Source organism: Salarias fasciatus, chromosome 16 (assembly GCF_902148845.1).
Source record: "Salarias fasciatus chromosome 16, fSalaFa1.1, whole genome shotgun sequence".
NCBI classification, from domain to species: domain Eukaryota; kingdom Metazoa; phylum Chordata; class Actinopteri; order Blenniiformes; family Blenniidae; genus Salarias; species Salarias fasciatus.
The window spans coordinates 20296302-20315194 of record NC_043760.1 but is presented as its reverse complement, the minus strand read 5'-3'; the positions used below and the strand labels follow the sequence as shown (position 1 = coordinate 20315194).

General features: G+C 41.4%; 1 protein-coding gene across 2 annotated transcripts; it reads left to right on the top strand.

Annotated features, from left to right (window-relative positions):
• The first annotated feature begins 3857 nt into the window (after window positions 1-3857).
• Window positions 3858-18353, top strand: kansl1l (KAT8 regulatory NSL complex subunit 1-like). Of its 2 annotated transcripts, none has more exons than XM_030111985.1 (16): window positions 3858-4067; window positions 4941-6096; window positions 10045-10186; window positions 10272-10424; window positions 10745-10836; window positions 11332-11503; window positions 12226-12373; window positions 13833-13952; window positions 14123-14266; window positions 14488-14588; window positions 14984-15096; window positions 16136-16208; window positions 16302-16405; window positions 16594-16711; window positions 17534-17757; window positions 17934-18353. In XM_030111985.1, exons 2-16 carry the CDS (start codon window positions 5012-5014, stop codon window positions 17947-17949), a joined length of 2805 nt encoding a protein of 934 aa, XP_029967845.1. In that variant the 5' UTR covers window positions 3858-4067; window positions 4941-5011; the 3' UTR covers window positions 17950-18353. The 2 variants fall into 2 exon arrangements, with proteins under 2 accessions (XP_029967845.1, XP_029967844.1); XM_030111984.1 differs by having other exon boundaries at window positions 16302-16423.
• Window positions 18354-18893: the final 540 nt, after the last annotated feature.

Below are 18893 nucleotides of genomic sequence, written 5' to 3'. Positions count from 1 at the left end.
TAAAACTGGAGCCAGATTGGCTGGCTATTCCATCGAATTCCATCTTTATTTATGAAATGCTTTCACACAACGATGGTTGAAACAAAGAAATAAAGGAAGTGAGAAAACTAGGAGCCCTAAGATTAAGCCCTGTGGAACTCCACGTAACAGGAGAGTGGAGCAGGTCTCAACATCAGAAATGTTTACAGTAATGGATCTGTCTGGCAGATAGGACTTAAACAGAAGATAGACCGGTGTTAATAATGTCAAGAACTGATTGATCTATATTGGATATATTAGATTAGTCCTTTATTAAATTGGCTATGTGCCGGCCTGGACATGTTGGCAATATGGCAATTTTAAGTGACAAGGAGAACATGCAAACTCCAGAAAGACAGGCCCCCTGGCCCCAGAATATCTGTGAGACTGTAATGTCGATGACTACATCGTCATAGCCAGCTAATTAAATACAAATATATCAAATAGTTTTTCAACATGCACAGCCGTATAGGACGTATCATACTGAGACATTTCTTTCAGGGTGGTGCAGGACTGAAGCTGACAGGTGAGGCGTTGCGCTGCAGTCTCACTCTGTCCTGTACTCTCTTGTGGCTACGCTTGTTTCCATAGTGGGAACGACTGTTCTGGTCCATTTGCCAGTGGATCCTGACTTCCTATGAGACCGCTTCATAAGACTTGTGTCAAACGTACCTCAGCACACAGCAAAGCCCAACCTTTTTTCAAACCAGCAATGGATTTCAGTTTCGTGACTATGACTGAGGAGACCTACATATCAACCAATGCTCCGCTTGTCCTTCTCATCACTGCTACAAACATCTTCTATGGATTGAGCTTGTTTGTCAACAGACGAAGACTCAAGCCTCCTGTGAGAATCCTTCTCGGAAGTTTGATCTGCTTTGCCTTTATCTATTGTGGTTCTCTGTCTGTACTATATTACTGTTCGGTAAAGGATCCAAAAAGCATAGTTGCACTTGTGTCCTGGTTGATTGGACTGTACAGCTTAAACAGTAGCATGACATGCTACGTTTGTCTAAACTTCTACTACTATCTCCACATTGTGCCTGCAAGCAAAGCTCTTTTTGCCCAGATAAAGAGGAACATTGGGCCCATCATCTATGTGACTTTGATTGGTAATACAATGCTATATGCAGTCAGTGGTACATTCACTGTTATGGATGTAATATCCCGTCGTGTCAAAGGGCTTACTCACAACAACTACACCCAGACTGGAAATGAGGGATTTTTTTACTCCAGTCGCACTTGGTTTTTCATCATCCAACTTTATCTTTTGGTGGGCGTGTGGATCATGATGGTTTCCAACTTCTCCATGGTACACTACCTGCAGAGACATATGAGAAGCATGGCACGCAGCGGCAGCCGCCTCACCACCCCATTGTACCAGAGCCAGATGAGAGTCACCATCACCGGGATCCTGCAAGGACTGCTCTACTTCTTGTTCTACACTCAATATGTCCGTGAATCACTGGTCTATATGTTCTTTGTGGAGACTGTGGTTAGCACCCAGGTTTCCATGACGATCGCCACAGTGTACTTATCAAGCAGCACAGTGGTTCTGGGCATCGGTCAGGCCACAGTCAGGCAGAGTGCAGCCAACGTGTTAAAGGCGCTCAGAGTGCGATGTGTTGCTGGCATGGCGATCGATGATGTGACTCTACCTTGCAGCCCCAGCTGATAACAGGTGTAATAGTTAAACCTGGAACTATTGACGTGATTGAAGTAGTTTCCGTAGAGTGTGAACTTCATCTGAATTTATGTTATACATGTAACTTAGAAAACACATGCACAAATAACATGTTACGTCTGAAAACAAAAGACAACATAAGAAGGAACACTGTAATAAATGGGGTGTGTGGAGTCATATAACTGTGTCCTATGTTTGATTTGCTGCTTACCAAATATACTTATTTGTGATTTCTTTTATTGTTTTTTTTTTGTGATTTCTTTTAAATTCGTTGTCATCCAGAACTAAACTACAGAACTACATTGTTGTTAATGCCACATTCATGTTGACCAGTTTCATTGAGTGAGTCATTGAGTGATTTGCACGTTAAGCAAAAAAGTCATAGTTTGTACTCTGTAACTCACTGGAAATCCAGTAAAACCTGCAATTTCAAGAAATCGATTTTTGATTTTGATTTGATTTCCTCAAGCCACTGTTTCCAAGTATACAAAGTAGATGTCTTAGAAGAGGTATTACACTGTAAGTCAAGTAAGTCTTTGCTTCTAAACCAAGGGGAATAAACTTTTTTTCTAAGTCTTTTAATAAGTCTTTTAATATGACCACTCCATTTAATTTTTTGTATTAATTTCAATATTATTTGTCTGTGCTGTAAAAGATGAATTTTCTCCTTTTAGGTTTTACAGTAATATAAACAATGACATTCACTTTTTCTGAACAGGAATTTTGAGCAAAGGTTTAAATAAACCATTGAGCAACTCTTAATTCCGATAAGTTATTACTGCAACAGTTCACTTGTGAAATTATTGCAGCTAGATTTCTGGGAGGATGGAGTTACAGTACATAATCTAATTTCTTGGATGGATGATGGATTTTAGAGCGGAGAAGTTGCAGAAACAAATATCTCACAAAAAGAAAAACAAGCATAAAACTTGTGTCCTAAATAATGGGCTCAATGCATATTTTGTAACTTATACATTCTCACCAAGAATGAGAAAAAAGGACCATGATACCTAATTGCCTGCAATCTAACTGGAAAAAAAAAAGAAAAAGAATTCACTCTTGTTTGATTTTTCTGCTTGGACACAGTATTTTTCTTCATGGCTTTAGATTAACTACACTCCAGTAAAATATCCTCACATGTACACCACTGGGTGAGCTTTCTTGGATCAATTATTGAACATACTACTTTTCATACACAATTCATTCTGATGTTCTTATTGCCAGTCTGAATATGAAGCCAACAACTGGTTATAACACATATGATAACTTTTCTTTAAACCCATCAGGGTTTCTTGTATATTTTAGTTTTAGGAGTTCAAGAATTGTTCTTTTGAAAAGTTTGATAAAGTGAATTTGCAGAGATTTGTAAGAAGTACACTTGCATCATAAACACTTTGAAATGTGGTGCAATGCTATATATGATTAAATATTGATGGTGTCATTGATTCCTTTCACTTTTTTCTTTCTTCACATCACATATTTTTGCTTACAGGCTGCTAAATGATGAATCGAACAAACTTTCTTGCAGGGTGGTGTTGACACTTTCATTTGATAGTGGATATTTAATTAATATAAATAATGATAATAATTCTTCCACTACTGTGGCTGCAAGTATATCGACTCCGTTAATAAATCCCACCTCATGTCAACAATCTTTTCTGGGAAATGATTTTCCCCTCTGTGGCCAGCAGAGGTCAAACTGTTCAATATGTGACGTTCAAAATTATAGGAAATATGAAAGTTTAGATTAAAATCATTCCTAAACTTTAGAAATGACTTGATTTCAGCATTAATTACAGCTTATATTTTACCTTGACCTTTGAGGGTATTTATTAATTTTTGCACCTGTCTCTGGCCAGTTTTGATTTGTTGTATTCGTTTTGAATTATATTTTGTCAAAGAACGGAAAAACGGCATCGAAAAATGTACAGTAACGCTATAGATTTTGTTAAATTTTTTTATGTGATACAAGCACTGGTAAAGTTTTCGAAAAATATGCAAAATGGAGTATGGAGAATGGAAAAAAAAAAAAAAGAAAGAGCGGTTCCGAGTAGTAAAATGTCCAAGCTTGTGTTGGGGGTCCTGAATGCACCAGCACCGTGGTCCAGCCCCTCCTGTCTCAGAAGCGGTTGGTCTCCGGCTGGCCGCGGAGGGAGGAAGAGCAGCGAGAGGACCGAGCGTCAAAAATCACCGCAAACCACAGTGGAACTTTATATTTTCAGGAGGAAAATTAAACCTCGTCGTTGATTCTCACACTCTGTGACTAATCGGACGTGCATCAAGAAAGATTATAAAGGCTACAATGAGCCGCAGGTTTGTAATGGAAAAGCGGCGACGTGAAAGCAGCGGTTTACCTCCTGAACAGGTGAGAACAGCTGACTTTACTGTGGACGTTACGAGTAACGGTTTAACCAGCGCTGCGGCTCAGATCCCTATTTAAATGATAGCCAGTAGACATTTTCCACATTTAATCTTTAGAAACTGGCACTTATTTAGTTTTCAAACTAACGATTGGTACTGTTTATATTGGGTATTTATTGCCTTTCTTCACCCTTAAACATCATCCTGTTTAGTTGTAACAGAAACACATGAAGAGTAAATCTGTCTATCTAATCATTCTCCAAACAGTGATTATAATAATAATAATAATAATGAAATGAATTGCCTTTCATAAAAGGTCAAGCATTACATTCTCTCATTTCAACACTGACAAACTAAAGGTGATTGAACCAGTATATATATCCACACTTTAGCAAATATATTTTTGTAAAATCTAACGCTCTAGCACCAGCATTGTAACTTTTTCCATTCTTTCTTCTTTTTGTCTTTATTTTTTGATCCTTTTTTCATCTTTGCAATGAGATGATGTTCACTGAATGCAATTTCTTCTGTTGTCACATTTACTGTGTGTTAAAAACAAACAATAGAGGTTGTCCAGTTTGTGTAACACCGCTCACAGTAAATCTGACTTGGTAAGGATACAAAATACCGATCTGAATGTAGGAAACTGCATTAGCTGAAGACTGATAGCTCTGATGTCTCTGTAACCTGTAAAATACCCCTAATAGATGCTTTTTAAGATGATTGTTTTCCAGAGTTTTGCATTGGCTTTATCAAGCTCACTTTTCCTTTCCCCATTGCAGAGTTTTATTTAGTATTTCTGTTTTTTACTGTATTTTGTCAGAGTAAGTTGGCATCACTATAAAAACCATCCAACCTGTGTTCTTCTTCCTGCCAGACCTTTTTACAGCACAGCATGTGAAGCCTCCTGCCAACACCGTCTTCAGCTTCAGTGATTCACACAGGGCTATGGCCCCAGCCTTGACTAAAATCCTGAAAAATGGCCATGGGATCCACCTGTCCTCTCCTCCCGCCTCCGTCAGAATGGACTCAGATCGGAGAACCATGTGCTTTATTGAGCCGGCGCCTCGCGCGACATCTACGGAAGATGGAGACATCCAGAAGGTGTTGCTGAACATTTCCTCGTTTCAGTTCCTGGAGTCCTGCTCCCCTTCCAGCCTCCTGGATGTCAGTGTCAACCCCGTGTTTTCGCCATGTCGGAAGGCATCTGCCAGCCAGTGTGAGACAGACTCTCTGCTCAGTCCCGGCTCCTTTGCCGAGCTCTTCTCTTTTAATCAGGACCAAAGAGATTTTCAAGCACTGTGCTCTGCCTTTCCAGGTGTACCAGGCATGTTTTTAGCTCCTTCTCCTCAACACAATGGCCAAGAGGCTTGTGTGCAGCATGGACAGAGTGCTGCTCCCGCATGTAGGCCAGATGGTGGTGATGTGCATTATTCCTCTCTTACCTTCAGCAGTGTTTGTCCTTCGTATTCCCACGGGGAGATTAAGTCCCAAGGCTGCGGCGCCTTGTTCGCAACCCCAGCTGCACTGACACAGGTGAAGCAAGTGACTGGGGCTGGCTGTCCTCCTTCCGCTTCACTGCGGCCTTGTGTCGGCTGGGCGACTCTCGATCGGCCGGCATGCAAAGCCGGGCTACAGGATGCTCTTGAGGAGCAACTGTCCAGACAGGCAGGGCTGCAGGATCGAGCTGGGAAGCTGCAGAGGAGACTGCAAGGCCTGCTGGGAGAGCAAGCTGTACGACACTGCAGCCAGCAGTTGGAAGGGCTGAAGAGGAACCCTCAACACGGAAAGGTCTTTCTGGATGGCTCGGCTCCAGCAGACCCGGATGTGCTACCTCCGCAAGCAGCCACAAAATCACCGTTTTACTGGGAACGGTCGTCCAAACACTTGGATTTCTTCGCTGAGGTGGGAGAGTTTAGCCAGTGCAGCCAGCTGATGCTGAGAGACCTGCAGACGGCCCTGGACTCCGAGGCCACTGCCAGCAGCAGCTCGGATGAGGAACCAGAGGAGCATCATGGCAGGACTTCACCCACGTGAGTAAACAGGTCCACACTGTGCAATTCATCACAATACTGTTAAAATTATAACATTTTCACTTTATCTTGAGATTGTTAGGAGGCTTCAGTGTTACATTTCCTTCATTTTTCAGGTTCTGTGGTTGTTCTGTAAGCCTTACTGCATTATATTAGGAGGTTTCTCTCATTTTTGCATTAACTATGATCATACAACAAAGAGGGAAGAACATGAAAAGGCCTTCTCAATATAATGCAGTCCACCTACACACTACCGCAAGCTACAATCTCAGAAATAAAGAGAATGTACTTGAAGTCTAATGATCTCAATTAAAACCACAATAAATGATTTTTTTTTAAAGATAGAATATATAGAACTGTTTGATGGGATCATCTTGTACAAATGTATCCACTAAAGTGAGTCTTTTCTGAGGAAATATTCCAAACAATTGATATAAAATATTTATGAGAGAGGACAGATTGTATGTCCAGTTTGCCTAATTGGTGGTATTGCTTTTCAGAAAACACAGTTCTCATTTATAGAACCTTTTATAACAAAATAGCTTTTTTAGTTTTGTGTTGCTTTGCTTTTTTTATTTCAGAGTTTGTGTCTTTCAATAAGTTGGTTATTCCAGTCAAAGGAAGCAGTTCCATGTCCATACAAGACTTAAAACCACATTTTTGACTTTTTAAAGTCGGATAAATTTAATCTTTCCAACTTCAGATTTTTAGGTAATCTCCTAAATTTAAACAGAAATGTCACAAATTCAGCTCTTGTCTCATTGCCAACACAACTGTTGTGCTCCTCTGCGATTTGGCTGACGGATCGTAGCTGCTTTTCAGCAGAAAACACCGGACTTGTTTTCATTCACAGAGGTGGATTCCCACACCGGGCAACCAGTAAGTGCATTGAAAGTAAAACACTCATAGATTTAAAAAAAGAAAAAAAAAGGAATCGTGTGGAGCTACAAACGGCAAGAGTGACACAAGAGATCATTGCTCAATTTAGTACGTCAGGCTCTGGAAAGTCAGCTGTGTGGGTGTGTGAGGTCCACAGTGCCTCCACAGTGCTGGCTGTTATGCTTGGCTCTCACTGCAGTTTACAGCGCAGCACAAGTTTGGTCCTCCCCGCCGTGGAGGGTGTTATGACATTTTGAAGCAGCGCTCATACTTTTTCTCTTTCCGTTGGTGCAGTCATAACACATCCAACTGACTCACCCCGCTGTCTTTACCCACAGGGCAGGGGATAAACACAGAGTTTGTAACAAACCAGGAACTTCACAGCCTGTCGGTGCCATTGTGCTGCGGATCTTGCTCTTCCCAGAGAGAGTGCTTTTGAAGTGATACGCTTGGTTTCTTGCTCAAGGGGCAGCGATATTTTCTCAGATGTGGGGGGGGGGGGGGGGGGGGGGGGGGGGGGGGGGAAATGGCAAACGGATATATTTTTGGCACAAACACAGGATGGTTTCCCCCTATAGAAAAACTGCTCTCTACACAATCAGGACTGTATTATTTGTTCTGTCTGACATTGAAATGGCTCTAAAATGACGCAGGAATTATGTAAAATCTAGTAGTTACACATGAAATTGAACTAGAAAAACCTCAATTATAAAAAATATATAAAGTATTTTAACATAGTCCAAATGACTGCAACAAGAATCAAATGATTTAACAAATACAAAAATCCATGTAGCATATTTTCAAAAGTTAGGGCAGTGATTCTTTGTTCCACATAAATTATACAACCAATTTACAGCACACTCCACAGATTAGCCTGTGATTTTTTTTCTTCCTACTTTAAATATGGCATGATTGTTGGTCTGAGTATTATACAAACCGCCGGTCCACTGGGATTTCCACAGACAGCCTTGGGTCAACAGAGAGCGGTCTGAGAAAGAGGAAATAGCAGCCTCCTCTCCTGGCCAGACTGGTTTGAGATGACAGAAGAGCAACAGCCACTGAATTAACCACTTGTTACAACCAGCGTACGCAGAAGATCCTCCAACGAGACAACGTGCTGAACCTTGAAGCTGATGGGCTGCAGCAGCAGAACGCACATCTGGTGCCACTTCTGTTGGCTAAGTACAGGAAGCTGAGGCCACAATCCTCGCAGACCCACCAAATGTGCACAATAGAAGACTGGAAACACACTCCCTGGTCTGATGAGTCGCGATTTGTGCCGTGACATTCGATACCACTGCAAACTTATCCGATTATCTTGGAAAAATGGCGCTTAAATAGTCAAAGATGAATATTATTTTCTGTTAAATGAGAGCGTGATATTGTGGAAAGTGTTTGAGAAAGAAAAGCAGTCCAGCAGGCACAGCTGCTACACATTGATTTCAGTCCCTTACTTGCTGGGACTGTGTTTGTTTTGGTTTTCCTGATACTCATGGAAAGATTGATTCTGTAACCGAACTGAACGTTTACAGCAGTGATCGTCATCTTTTGTTGTTGTTGTTGTTGTTTCAGGTTGGGTTTAATGGAAGTGTGATTAAGATTTTTCTGTAAGATGCAGCGTTTCTTTTCTGTGCACTGAGCTTTGTGTGTATGTTTGTGCATGCGATCTTTTGTTTGGTTGTCTTAGAAGTGTCAGCCTGCCCTTTGTCCGAGTCTCATCTCCTCTCGTGTGTAACAATGCCCTGTGCTGCATGTGTAAACCTCCCCTGGGGACTTTTTATGCCAAGCGGCGTTCTCAGACAGAATAGCTCCTTGCTGGGAAAGGGGACTGTTCACTGCCGGCCTTTAGAAAATGTGGAAATGGTTCGACTTTATTATTCTGACCGTGAACTTATCAAGTAGTGGTCTGGCTTTTTAAAACCGCTTGCTCACGTAGCTTGGGCCTTTAAATATAGAGTCTGGGAGTATTTGGGAATGACACACCCGAAATCCTTAATGCCCTTGTAAGAGGCGAGGAGCTCAAGCAGAATTTGTTAAACGTGTAATAGACAGTTATTTATCCAGCCAAAATTTGGCAGTGAAAACTAAAATTGTATCACCACTGAGCAGCTGACTCTCATATTTTACTCAACAATATAAACATCGGCAGTATAACTAATATATTTTTGTGTGGTTTTCAGACCTCCACACTAATGGCTTTAAAGCTGCCTTTCTCCCCCTCTGTCCTTGTCTCGCCTAATGCGGGGCAAATATTCCTGGAATTTTCTCATTATACAGTTGGAAGGAGCCGGAGGGCAGCCAGGTCTCATCACTGTCTGTAGAGGAAAGAGTGTGTCTGCTATTAAAAAAAGAAAGATAATATATCAGGATTGAGTGAGACTCAGTTAAAAGCTAATTATTGACTCTGCTTTCAGTTTCAAGTTTTCATTTTTCTCAACCATAAACTGAGTGATCTTGTGTTCAGGCAGGAACTCTGAAGTAATTTGAAGTATTTAACTGACCATGGTAATAGTGACGGAGCTGCCTCATAATATCAAAGGGTGAGGGAAAGTCCTGTGTGGGTCTGCTGGCTGACCAGCTTAACCTTTCGCTCTCCTCCATCCTGCATCAGAGTGTTTGAAGTGACGGAGTCCCTCCCTGCCCCAGCCGAGGTCCAGGAGCACTGCCATAGCAACTATTGCCCCGCTGAAGTCAGCCAGGCACACAGATAAATGCTAACTGGACAGGCTTGTGCCATGGAAACACACTATAGACGCTCACACACACGCCACACAAATCGACAGTGATTTCTTCTCTGGCCTAGATAGGCTTTTGTGCTTTAGCAGAAATTCACCCCCTGCTGCTGGGATGCTAAACAATTTACATGCTTCACAACATCATGGCTGGGTAAAATAGGTCGCACGGCGGCAAAGCTTCAGGACACATCTCTGAACTTATTGTTGTGTTCTGTCTTTGTAGGTTTAATCTAGTTCTTGTCTTTTTTTGTGTCTCCACTCCTGGTAATATCCACTTATTTCTTGTGAGTGTGTAAATATCTGTGTCTCCGTCATCCATCGCCCCTCATGCCAGAATCAGCAGATGTGAGAAACAGTGGCTGGAAGAAAGAGCGGAGCTGGGCAGCAGGTGGAGTTGGTTGCATCTACATCTAGCTGAACTGGAACGGAGGATACAGCAACTGATCGGAGTCCACAGACGCATACGCTCCAGCAAGGTACGCCAGAAGTCAATAACCTACCGATTCAAGGTCAGCTGACATATACTAATTGCTGGACTTCTCTTTTTTGGGTCTTTCTTAGGGTGGCGTTGTGCTTGCAGACTCCCAGCCGCTGACTGACCAGCAGATCCAGCAGACCTTAATGAAGGAGATTACAGGTTTATCCTGCACGGGTTCGGATGCAGACATCGAAGCCTGCAGCCCGACACGCCTTCTGCACAACATAGAAAGACAGGTAAATGGAGGGGCTGATGCACACACCTTTATAAGAAGGCATTAGAGTGAAATTAAGAGGATTACAGTTTGGTAATTTCATGCTCTTTGTCAGGAGATTTTGAGTCTTGTGTAAACACCACAACAGATTAAGGAGCCTAATGTTATGACCCGATGTCAGAGTGGAAGGATAAAATGAATAAATTACAATATGCTTAGTATTTGATCTTTGTGTTATTATGCTGGGAAAAAAAGCCGATTTTATTTGCATAGTTTTTCAGGACATAATATGTTCAGTAGCTAATTCCTTAAAGTGTGTTTATATGTGTGTGTTTATTGCAGAGTGCCCATCTGAACCAGATTGTTAACAGTCTGATGCCAAACTTTTCACCACTGTCAAAGCAGCCGACCAGCTGGAAAGGCAAGAGGACGAGGTAGAGAGTGTGTCAAGGATGTCTTTTTTTAATTAGCAGAATTTAAAGAATCTTTTTCCAAATTTTCGTCTTAAAATGTCTGTGAAAAGTTCATGCGACAATAGAAGACAAACTACTTCTGGAATCCATTGTTGAATTAAATAATTTGGATGACACATTTTTTCAGCTTTTTAAACAAAGTGTTGAAGTTGTTTCAGAAACATCGCTGAAAGCCATGCTTCCTCACATAATATATCACAGTAAAACAGCTTGTTTCTCCCTTCAACACTCCGCTCATGTCTTCCATTCTCACTGCCTTTTTTTAACTCTCTCTGCTCGGCTGTGAAGATAAAAGCCACATAAATGAAAGACATTCTGTTTCTGTATTCATGTACACTAACAAAGGAGCCCAAGTGAGTGTCGTCAGTTTGTGTTGTTACTGGCGAACAACATCTAAGAACCGTGCGACTTGAAAACCCCCGGCAGTCCATGACCCCCTCTGATCTGCTCCTGCAGTGGTCAGAGAGGAGATGTGCTGCTGCCCGAGAGCTCCAAGAGAAGGCGGCTGACCAACAGGAGGCTCTTCAAAGCGGACGTGTCGTGCGTGTGCGCCCGCACCCGACCTCTGGTCTCCTACCACAAGCCCAAACTATTCACGCTCACCCCGCTCAGCTCCAGCAGTCTGCTGGTAGGCCATATGTAGACGTCAGTCAATCCCACAGCTTAAGCCATCTTGTGAACATGCAGGGTTTGATTTGAGGAAAGAAATCACACAGGATGTTTCTGGGGTGATGTTTACCTTTTTTTTTTTTTTTCCTGTTTTGACTGAAAATTCAGTACAGATACGTTTTACTAAAAGTTGAAAGACTGACGACTGATTTACTACCGTTACTCGTGGATTTATGTGAAGCTTAGTTTCAAAGCGGTTGGTCTCGGGCGGGCATTAGCGCTGGAATGCCATATCTCTAAAATAGATCTCCCAAATTAAAAAGGAATTAATGCTGAAAGCCAGACACCTGCTTTTAATTAAACGATTATATCTCTTGAAGTATCTTGAGAACGTCAAATGAAAGGTGGCGTCTTTAATGTCCACCGTTGATCTATCAGGCAGTAGTTTTCACAACCTTCATCAACTTGAACCAGAAGTTCGAACTCCCATGTTCTGTTTTCTTTAGTTTCAAATATCAGCATGCTTTTGGAGCCCTGACACCAGATTATTTATAGACTTATTTGGCTGCGGACTCCTTATCTGAATACGCCAGAGCTCGTAGCCATTGTGTGCACCGCTGCTGCTGTGATTTAGTCAGATAGAACTTTGCATTTTAGTCGGTGTGCTTTTAGTAGTCAAATCAAACGAAGACTCTATAAACACTCTGTTGATACATTCTCCTTCTTGTTTTCCTGCTGTAGGACTCCATAAACTCCACGTCGACCCTGTCCTCCTGTCTCTTGTCTTCTTCCTGTTCGTGTTGCTCCCTTTGCGATCCTGTAGTCTTGTGTTCTGATCTGGACTGCAGCACCAGCAGAATCCCGTCCTCATCCACCTCCAGAGCAACAGGTCAGCTGTGTTTTTGTTTTTAAACCCAACAGATGTGGCCATAGTGACTTAGATGTCCCAGGGTTGCTGTCTGAGTTATGACAACATATGCACATATGTGAAGATATAGTGGAAAGTAGGAAGGGCTTCAGAATATTTCACTCTATAATGAGCAGTTTTACTGTATTGGGGGGTCAGAAAGTCAGTCAGCGCCTTGTTTTACGCAGTGCAATACACCTCCTTCACATAAAGTTGATCATATTGTTGACTGCAATGTTAGTCCACTCCTCTTCAATGGTTGTGTGGAGTTCCAGGACACTGGCAGGAAGTGGAACACGCTGCCGTAGACGCCGATCCAGAGCATCCCAAACATGATGAAAGGCTGACGTGTCTGCTGAGTCTGCTGGCCATGCAGGAACTGAGATGATTTAATCTTCCTGGAAATGTGTCACTGATTCTTTCAGCATGGGTCCGTGTATCACACTGCAACATGGGGTGATGGTCGTGGATGAATGGCATTTAAACTGACAGTTTGTGCAGAAATTCGTTGATTGTGCAAACCGGCTGTTGCAGCAGCTGTCCAGGTGGCTGATCTCAGACCATCTTGGAAGTGAAAATACTGGATTTCTAAGTCTTGGAATGGTGTGCGGTTGTGAGGCTAGATGTACTGCCAAAATTGTCTGAAGCTCCTTTGGAGGTGGCTTATGGTAGAGAAATGAACTGTCAATTCAGGGGCAACGGCTCTGGTGGACATTCCTGCAAGTCAGCATGCCAATTGCACACTCCTTCAAAACTTGGCAGCATGCTGTGTGATAAAACTGCACATTTCTTAATAAAACATCTTGTGCTGTCAACGGATTGTGTTTGACTTAGTACTCTTCCTCCTGTTACCGCCAGGTATGTCAGAATGTTGAAATCAGAGGCATAGAGCACAAAAAAAAAATTGTTGAAGTGTTAGAGCAGCAGAGTCAACATGTCAAAGATGTTATCTGGTGTACGTTGTGGGCAACAGAAATAACTCGTATTTGCTAATGTGAATGGGCCATTTTCACAGCTCCACTACTTCCTGAAATTAACTGTGCACATTCATTTCCTGTCTTGCTTTATTGGCCAAAATGATTAATCCAGGTGTGTCTTGTTGCAGCAGTCTAAACCAGACACACCTGGATTAATCAGTTTGGCCAATAATGCAAGACAGGAAATGAATGTGCACAGCTATTTTCAGGAAGTAGTGAAGCTGTGAAAATACCCCATTCTACAACAAACAAATTAGCATGGTATACACTTCAAGTATTTGTTTGTCATATTGAAAATTTGCCTAAAACTATGTTGCCGTTTCAGTAGTGAACAGTAGCTCTAGATGCTTCAACAAACGTCACATATACCTTAATCTATACTAATTTTCCTGAGAGCGATCTGTCAAATTACAAATGCTTGCCGCACTTCCACTATGCATGTTAATTTAGCCATTTCCTCACAGAAACTTCGATGTGCCACTGCTCACAGAGGGTCAGAGGGATGCAGGGACAATTCGTTCTCGACATCAAATCATCCCGTTCAGCGAAATACAAGAGACACAGCTCCACACCGCTGCTCCATGGTAAGATCCTTTCTCATTCTTGCTCTGATCTTTTATCTGGTATTGTTATAAACAAATGATGTTCAATAACCAGCCCCAGCAATGAAATTAAACATTGAGGATTAGCTTGTTAAAATGTGCTTAATCCCTATTAATCCCATCCTAACTCACCTGTGTGTTTGTATCTATAGGTCACAAGTACAAGAACCATGCAAGGCATCATAGGAAGATAATCCTGGGCCTGTCACCGATCAGGGCATCAGGCTCTCATCGAACCCAGCCCACCAGATTCAGTCAGAAGAGAAGAAAGAGAAAACACAACAGAGTGGTAGACGGTGTGTATATTAAACCCTCCTCTTATTTGCCAGGGACTTTAACCAAGCCTCTCCTTCCTCCACGTTGCCAACATTCAGCCACACCAGCGGAAATGAAACTCTGAAATTTTTTTGCCAGCATAAGGGAGGCATACACTTCCTTAACTCAATTTGCACTATTGAAAATGCTCTTTATATGAGCGTCTGATATGCTGTGTGTTTGTATATATTTCTTCTTCCAGATGAGGAGGATGTTCAGTACCAGCTCTACGACCCAGAAGAAAATTCAGATGATTTGCTGAAAGAAAGCTACACATATGCATCACACAAGCGGGCCTCACAGGTAAAATCATCACACTCTGAAGTCATTTTTATGCTGTTCATATTAAATCATTATTTTCTGTTCAACTTTTCACCCGTGGTGGGTTACATAAATGAAATGCTTTAATGTTGTATCACATGGCTGATTGCAAAATACAATTACTGCATTATTACTATCATGCAAGCTTCTCAAATTGGTGGCAGTGTGTATATCATCTTTTCATTACAAATGATACCTCAGAGTGATCTCCTGAGGAGAAATACTGTACTAGCTAATCACAAGCATTTGCACATGATGTGGATCACTTCATGTGTCATTGTTAATGCAGCCTGTTAATGCAGAAAGACAATAAATATATCAGCTCGTCTGAACTATTTGTGAACTGTTTCTCTTCAACAACCACCTTTCCCTTTTAGGGTTTTGTTCGTGGACACCGGGGAGAGAGCGTGTACAGCATCAACAGTGTCCTCATGCCCATGTCGCTGACGAAAGTGGAGAAGCTGCAGTACAAAGACATTCTGACGCCCAGGTACGGGACGTGACCGCACCTGATTGTGTACTCATGAGCGACACGCAGAGCACACAGCAAACCTACAACACATGTTTGCTCCTGGTTTTACAGTACTTCGTTAGTGTGAATCTATTTACCACCTGAATACATGTAGTTCAGCATTTAGTCATTTGCCAAATTACTTCCTCCAGTGTGATTCGCATTTGATGTGTGGTTTTATAAATAGACACATATCAACACATTTGTTTTTCCTCCTGTTGGAAAACGAGAGTGTAGGAGTATTGGTTCAAACAGTGCAAAGGTGATGTTTTAATGGAAGGTAATCAAGCTGCATTTGTTATGATTCTGGAATGTCGTTTTCAACATGGGCTGGGATTTCTATAAAAAAAATGGGATTCTAGTGCTATTGCAATTTTGTCATGATTTTACAGTCTCGTTAAATCATTGCCTAACAAACGTCATGAAATATTGTTACATTTGGATTGTTTTTGAAAACTTTAATTACTTAAGCTATTGGCAAAAGGTTGCTGTTCAATATTACTTCAAAAAAAAATAAATTACAGATTAGGAAATGGTGGGTTGATCATGTCAATTATTACATAAATTGAATTCGATTGATACCACTACATTGTTCAGCCAATCATTGATGGATTGCAAAATTATTTAAATGTATGAAATTGTACAACTACCCTCAGCATGCCTGACTTTTAAGCTATAATTTGTAGTATTTTAGTTTAATTTAGAATAAATACAACTTTAAATGTTTTACAGAATATAATAGAAACAGAAGTAGGACTAGATAACACAATAATCCCATGACTGCTGCACAGTGACATTATCTCTACAAGCTGGTTTAAGCTGTCCTCCATTTATCCACTGGATCCAATCTGGAATTCTGCAAAAGCCGATGAAATAAAACTGAAACTCTGAAAGCAAGTCTGACTGGTGCTAAAATAACAGAACACTGCCCTCCACTTTAAAATTGAGTTTTACCAATTGCTCCTTTCAAGTATTGTTTGCAGTTACTCCAGTAGTTGAAGTCTCGTCTGTCTTCCAGGTGGCGTTTAGTTGAAACTCCCTCTCTGTTAGAGCTGGAGACTGTGAATGAAGCTTCCAGTGAGGAGGTGCAGGTAAAAGTTTAGCATTGATATCATGTGAAACTCATTTTTAATTCTGAATATCGATCACCTTCATTCCTTTTGCACATGTTGTGCTTTCTGCAGGTTGAGGACCTGAGTGATGAAGCCTTTGCCCAAAGGCACATGGCCTTGGAGCAGAAAGAGAAATTACGCTGGCCTTCCTGGGGAAAGAGAAAATGTCACACGAGGTCGACCCACACACTCAAGTAGACCTTTTATTTATTATCCTGTGATGAAAATGATAAGTTCACAAAGACGCAGCAATGCAGCTGTCACACACTTGTTTTGGCCAACTTAACAAATATAAACATATGGCCCATGTGAAAGTATGACTTTGAGGCATTTCTCATGGGGTATGCTTGTTTTCTCACTCCAGATCAGGCAGCAGGCTATCAGGCAGTGTGTGTGGGATGTACACATCAGGAGAGGAGAGCTCTGTGGAGTGTTCTGCTCAGCTGGATGCTGATGAACAGTCAAAGTCAGAGGAGCAGCTGGTAAGATCAAAAGCACCACATCTGAAGCCTCAAATCCCAAATTGAGAATCTTAGCGTCTGCTGATCCAGGTGACGCGAGAAGAAACCGACATGGATTCATACGCAACGAACATCTTCTGGCTGAGACGTTTGGTTGCTGTTACAGCTGCTGTTGATGTCCTGCTTACAAATGAATGCAGTCTGATCCTATTTTCTTACTTAAGATGTTGACTCAGGTATTAGAGGGGTACAAAAAACTGTAATCACATTTTAAAAGATTACAAAAAGCAGCAAAGAACTAATAGTGAATTATCTTTGACTTCAGCTCTGAACATTTTTGGAGAATCACCCAAACAGACAAAGCAGCAATGTTAAAGCTGGAGTGGAATATTAAAAAAGAAAAGACTCTTTCTCATCTATCTTCTGCTGAGCTATAAAAGCTTGGATGGGTTCTTGAGAGCCCACACGAATGCTCTTCTCCCTTCTTGTTTTCTCCGACGGTGCTGATTGTGGAGCACTCCGCCGCTTCACTTTGATTGGAGAAAGAATGAGTCACCACTTAACCAGAGCTTTCTAATCAACATTCTCAACACCGCAAATATCCCCTACTTCACCGCCCCGCACTACTTATGTGCTGCATCATCTGCACAAACCGTGATTAAAGCACAATCTGAACCTTTTTAAACGGGCATCCCAGCGTGACACTGCCATCAGAGTGAATTCACCCAGGGAATATGGAATTAGAAGCTTTACTGCAGAAGTGTAGACATGTTTCCTAATCTTTGCAGGTACCTCATAGAGAACTGATGCCTTTGTGATGAATTCTGACATATTCCCTTGCAGCCGCAGATTCCCTGGGAGCCTCGAGTGTTTCCTTTAGATGAGGATGAGGAGGCTCTGTCTCTCTCCAATGGACAGCAGAAAGCACCGTCAGGCTGGACCGAGTCCAGTGAGGATTTGTCCACATCAAGCAGCTCCGATGTCTACCCAGATCAGTGGTCTGGAGCTGCACTGCCCCCTCGTGGCCAGTGTGGGAGCAGCACACCCAATGGCAGTATTCCATGCAGGTTGGGAATGAGTGGGCCTCATAGGTCAAATACATATTTGCTTCATCACTTGATGTGGTTTGATGATGTGTTTGAACTGCATTCCATTTATAATTTGATACATAAATCATGGTTTATTTATTTATTTTTAAATTTAATTAAATTATGTCTGAACACTTTTCTGTTTCACTTTTCAGAATTGCTCACGTGTAGGACCTGGAGCGGAACATGCTCCCTGGAACCCGACTTACTCTGAATACTTGAGATATTCCACGGGTATTGCTGTGATCTGTATCCATTCAAACACCTTTTAGCAAAACAGATTATTTTATGTATTGTGACATGTGTCACAGTAGTTTTAACTCACTTTTTAACTTCTGTAGTTCCTGCTACAATTTCAGGTTTTAATGCTAACAAGGTACTTACTGTATATTATAGATTATTATATATTTATGTGTAATACGGCTGTAGTCAGGTCTGTATAGTGTTAGTTATTGTCACATTTTATGATATCCTAAAATGTCTGTATAGAAAATATTTTTCTTTTTATGTTCCATATGTGCTTTTTTGTTCCATGGTTCTTTTCTCTTTGTTGATGCTCTGAATTTTTTAATGGAAAAAGTTGTTAATAAATCTGAATATTCTTCACAATAGTGTTGTTTTTGGCTGCTGGTTTACAGTTTCTTTCCAAAGTCATCAGCTGAGAATACATCAGTAGCATGCAGGGCACAGCGTGATTGGTTATTCAGTAAACTCCAGAAGCATCGCATCACTTTTCACTGGTGAATTTGAGAAAATACTTGGAAGGAGTGGGAACTGGCGGATTGCAAAGTCTCTAAAATTGCTCAATTTTTTGCCAAAATTAGAAGAACTTTCTCTGTAACAAAGGAATACACAAGAGTATTTAGCAAAAACAAAAGAAGCTGAACTTCTTAGAGTGTAACCATATACGCATGTTCAGGTCATTATTGAAAAAAACTGAAATAGCAATATTGCACATAATTGCTTCTAATAGCGGTCATCCATGGATATACAAATTTAAAAATAGTTTAATCCCTGAACCTATAGTTGGCCAGATGTAGGCTTTTATTCCTGCAAGCGAAGAATGTCAGCAACTCTTGTCAAGGTTACTCAATTGAGATGTGATTTATCCATGC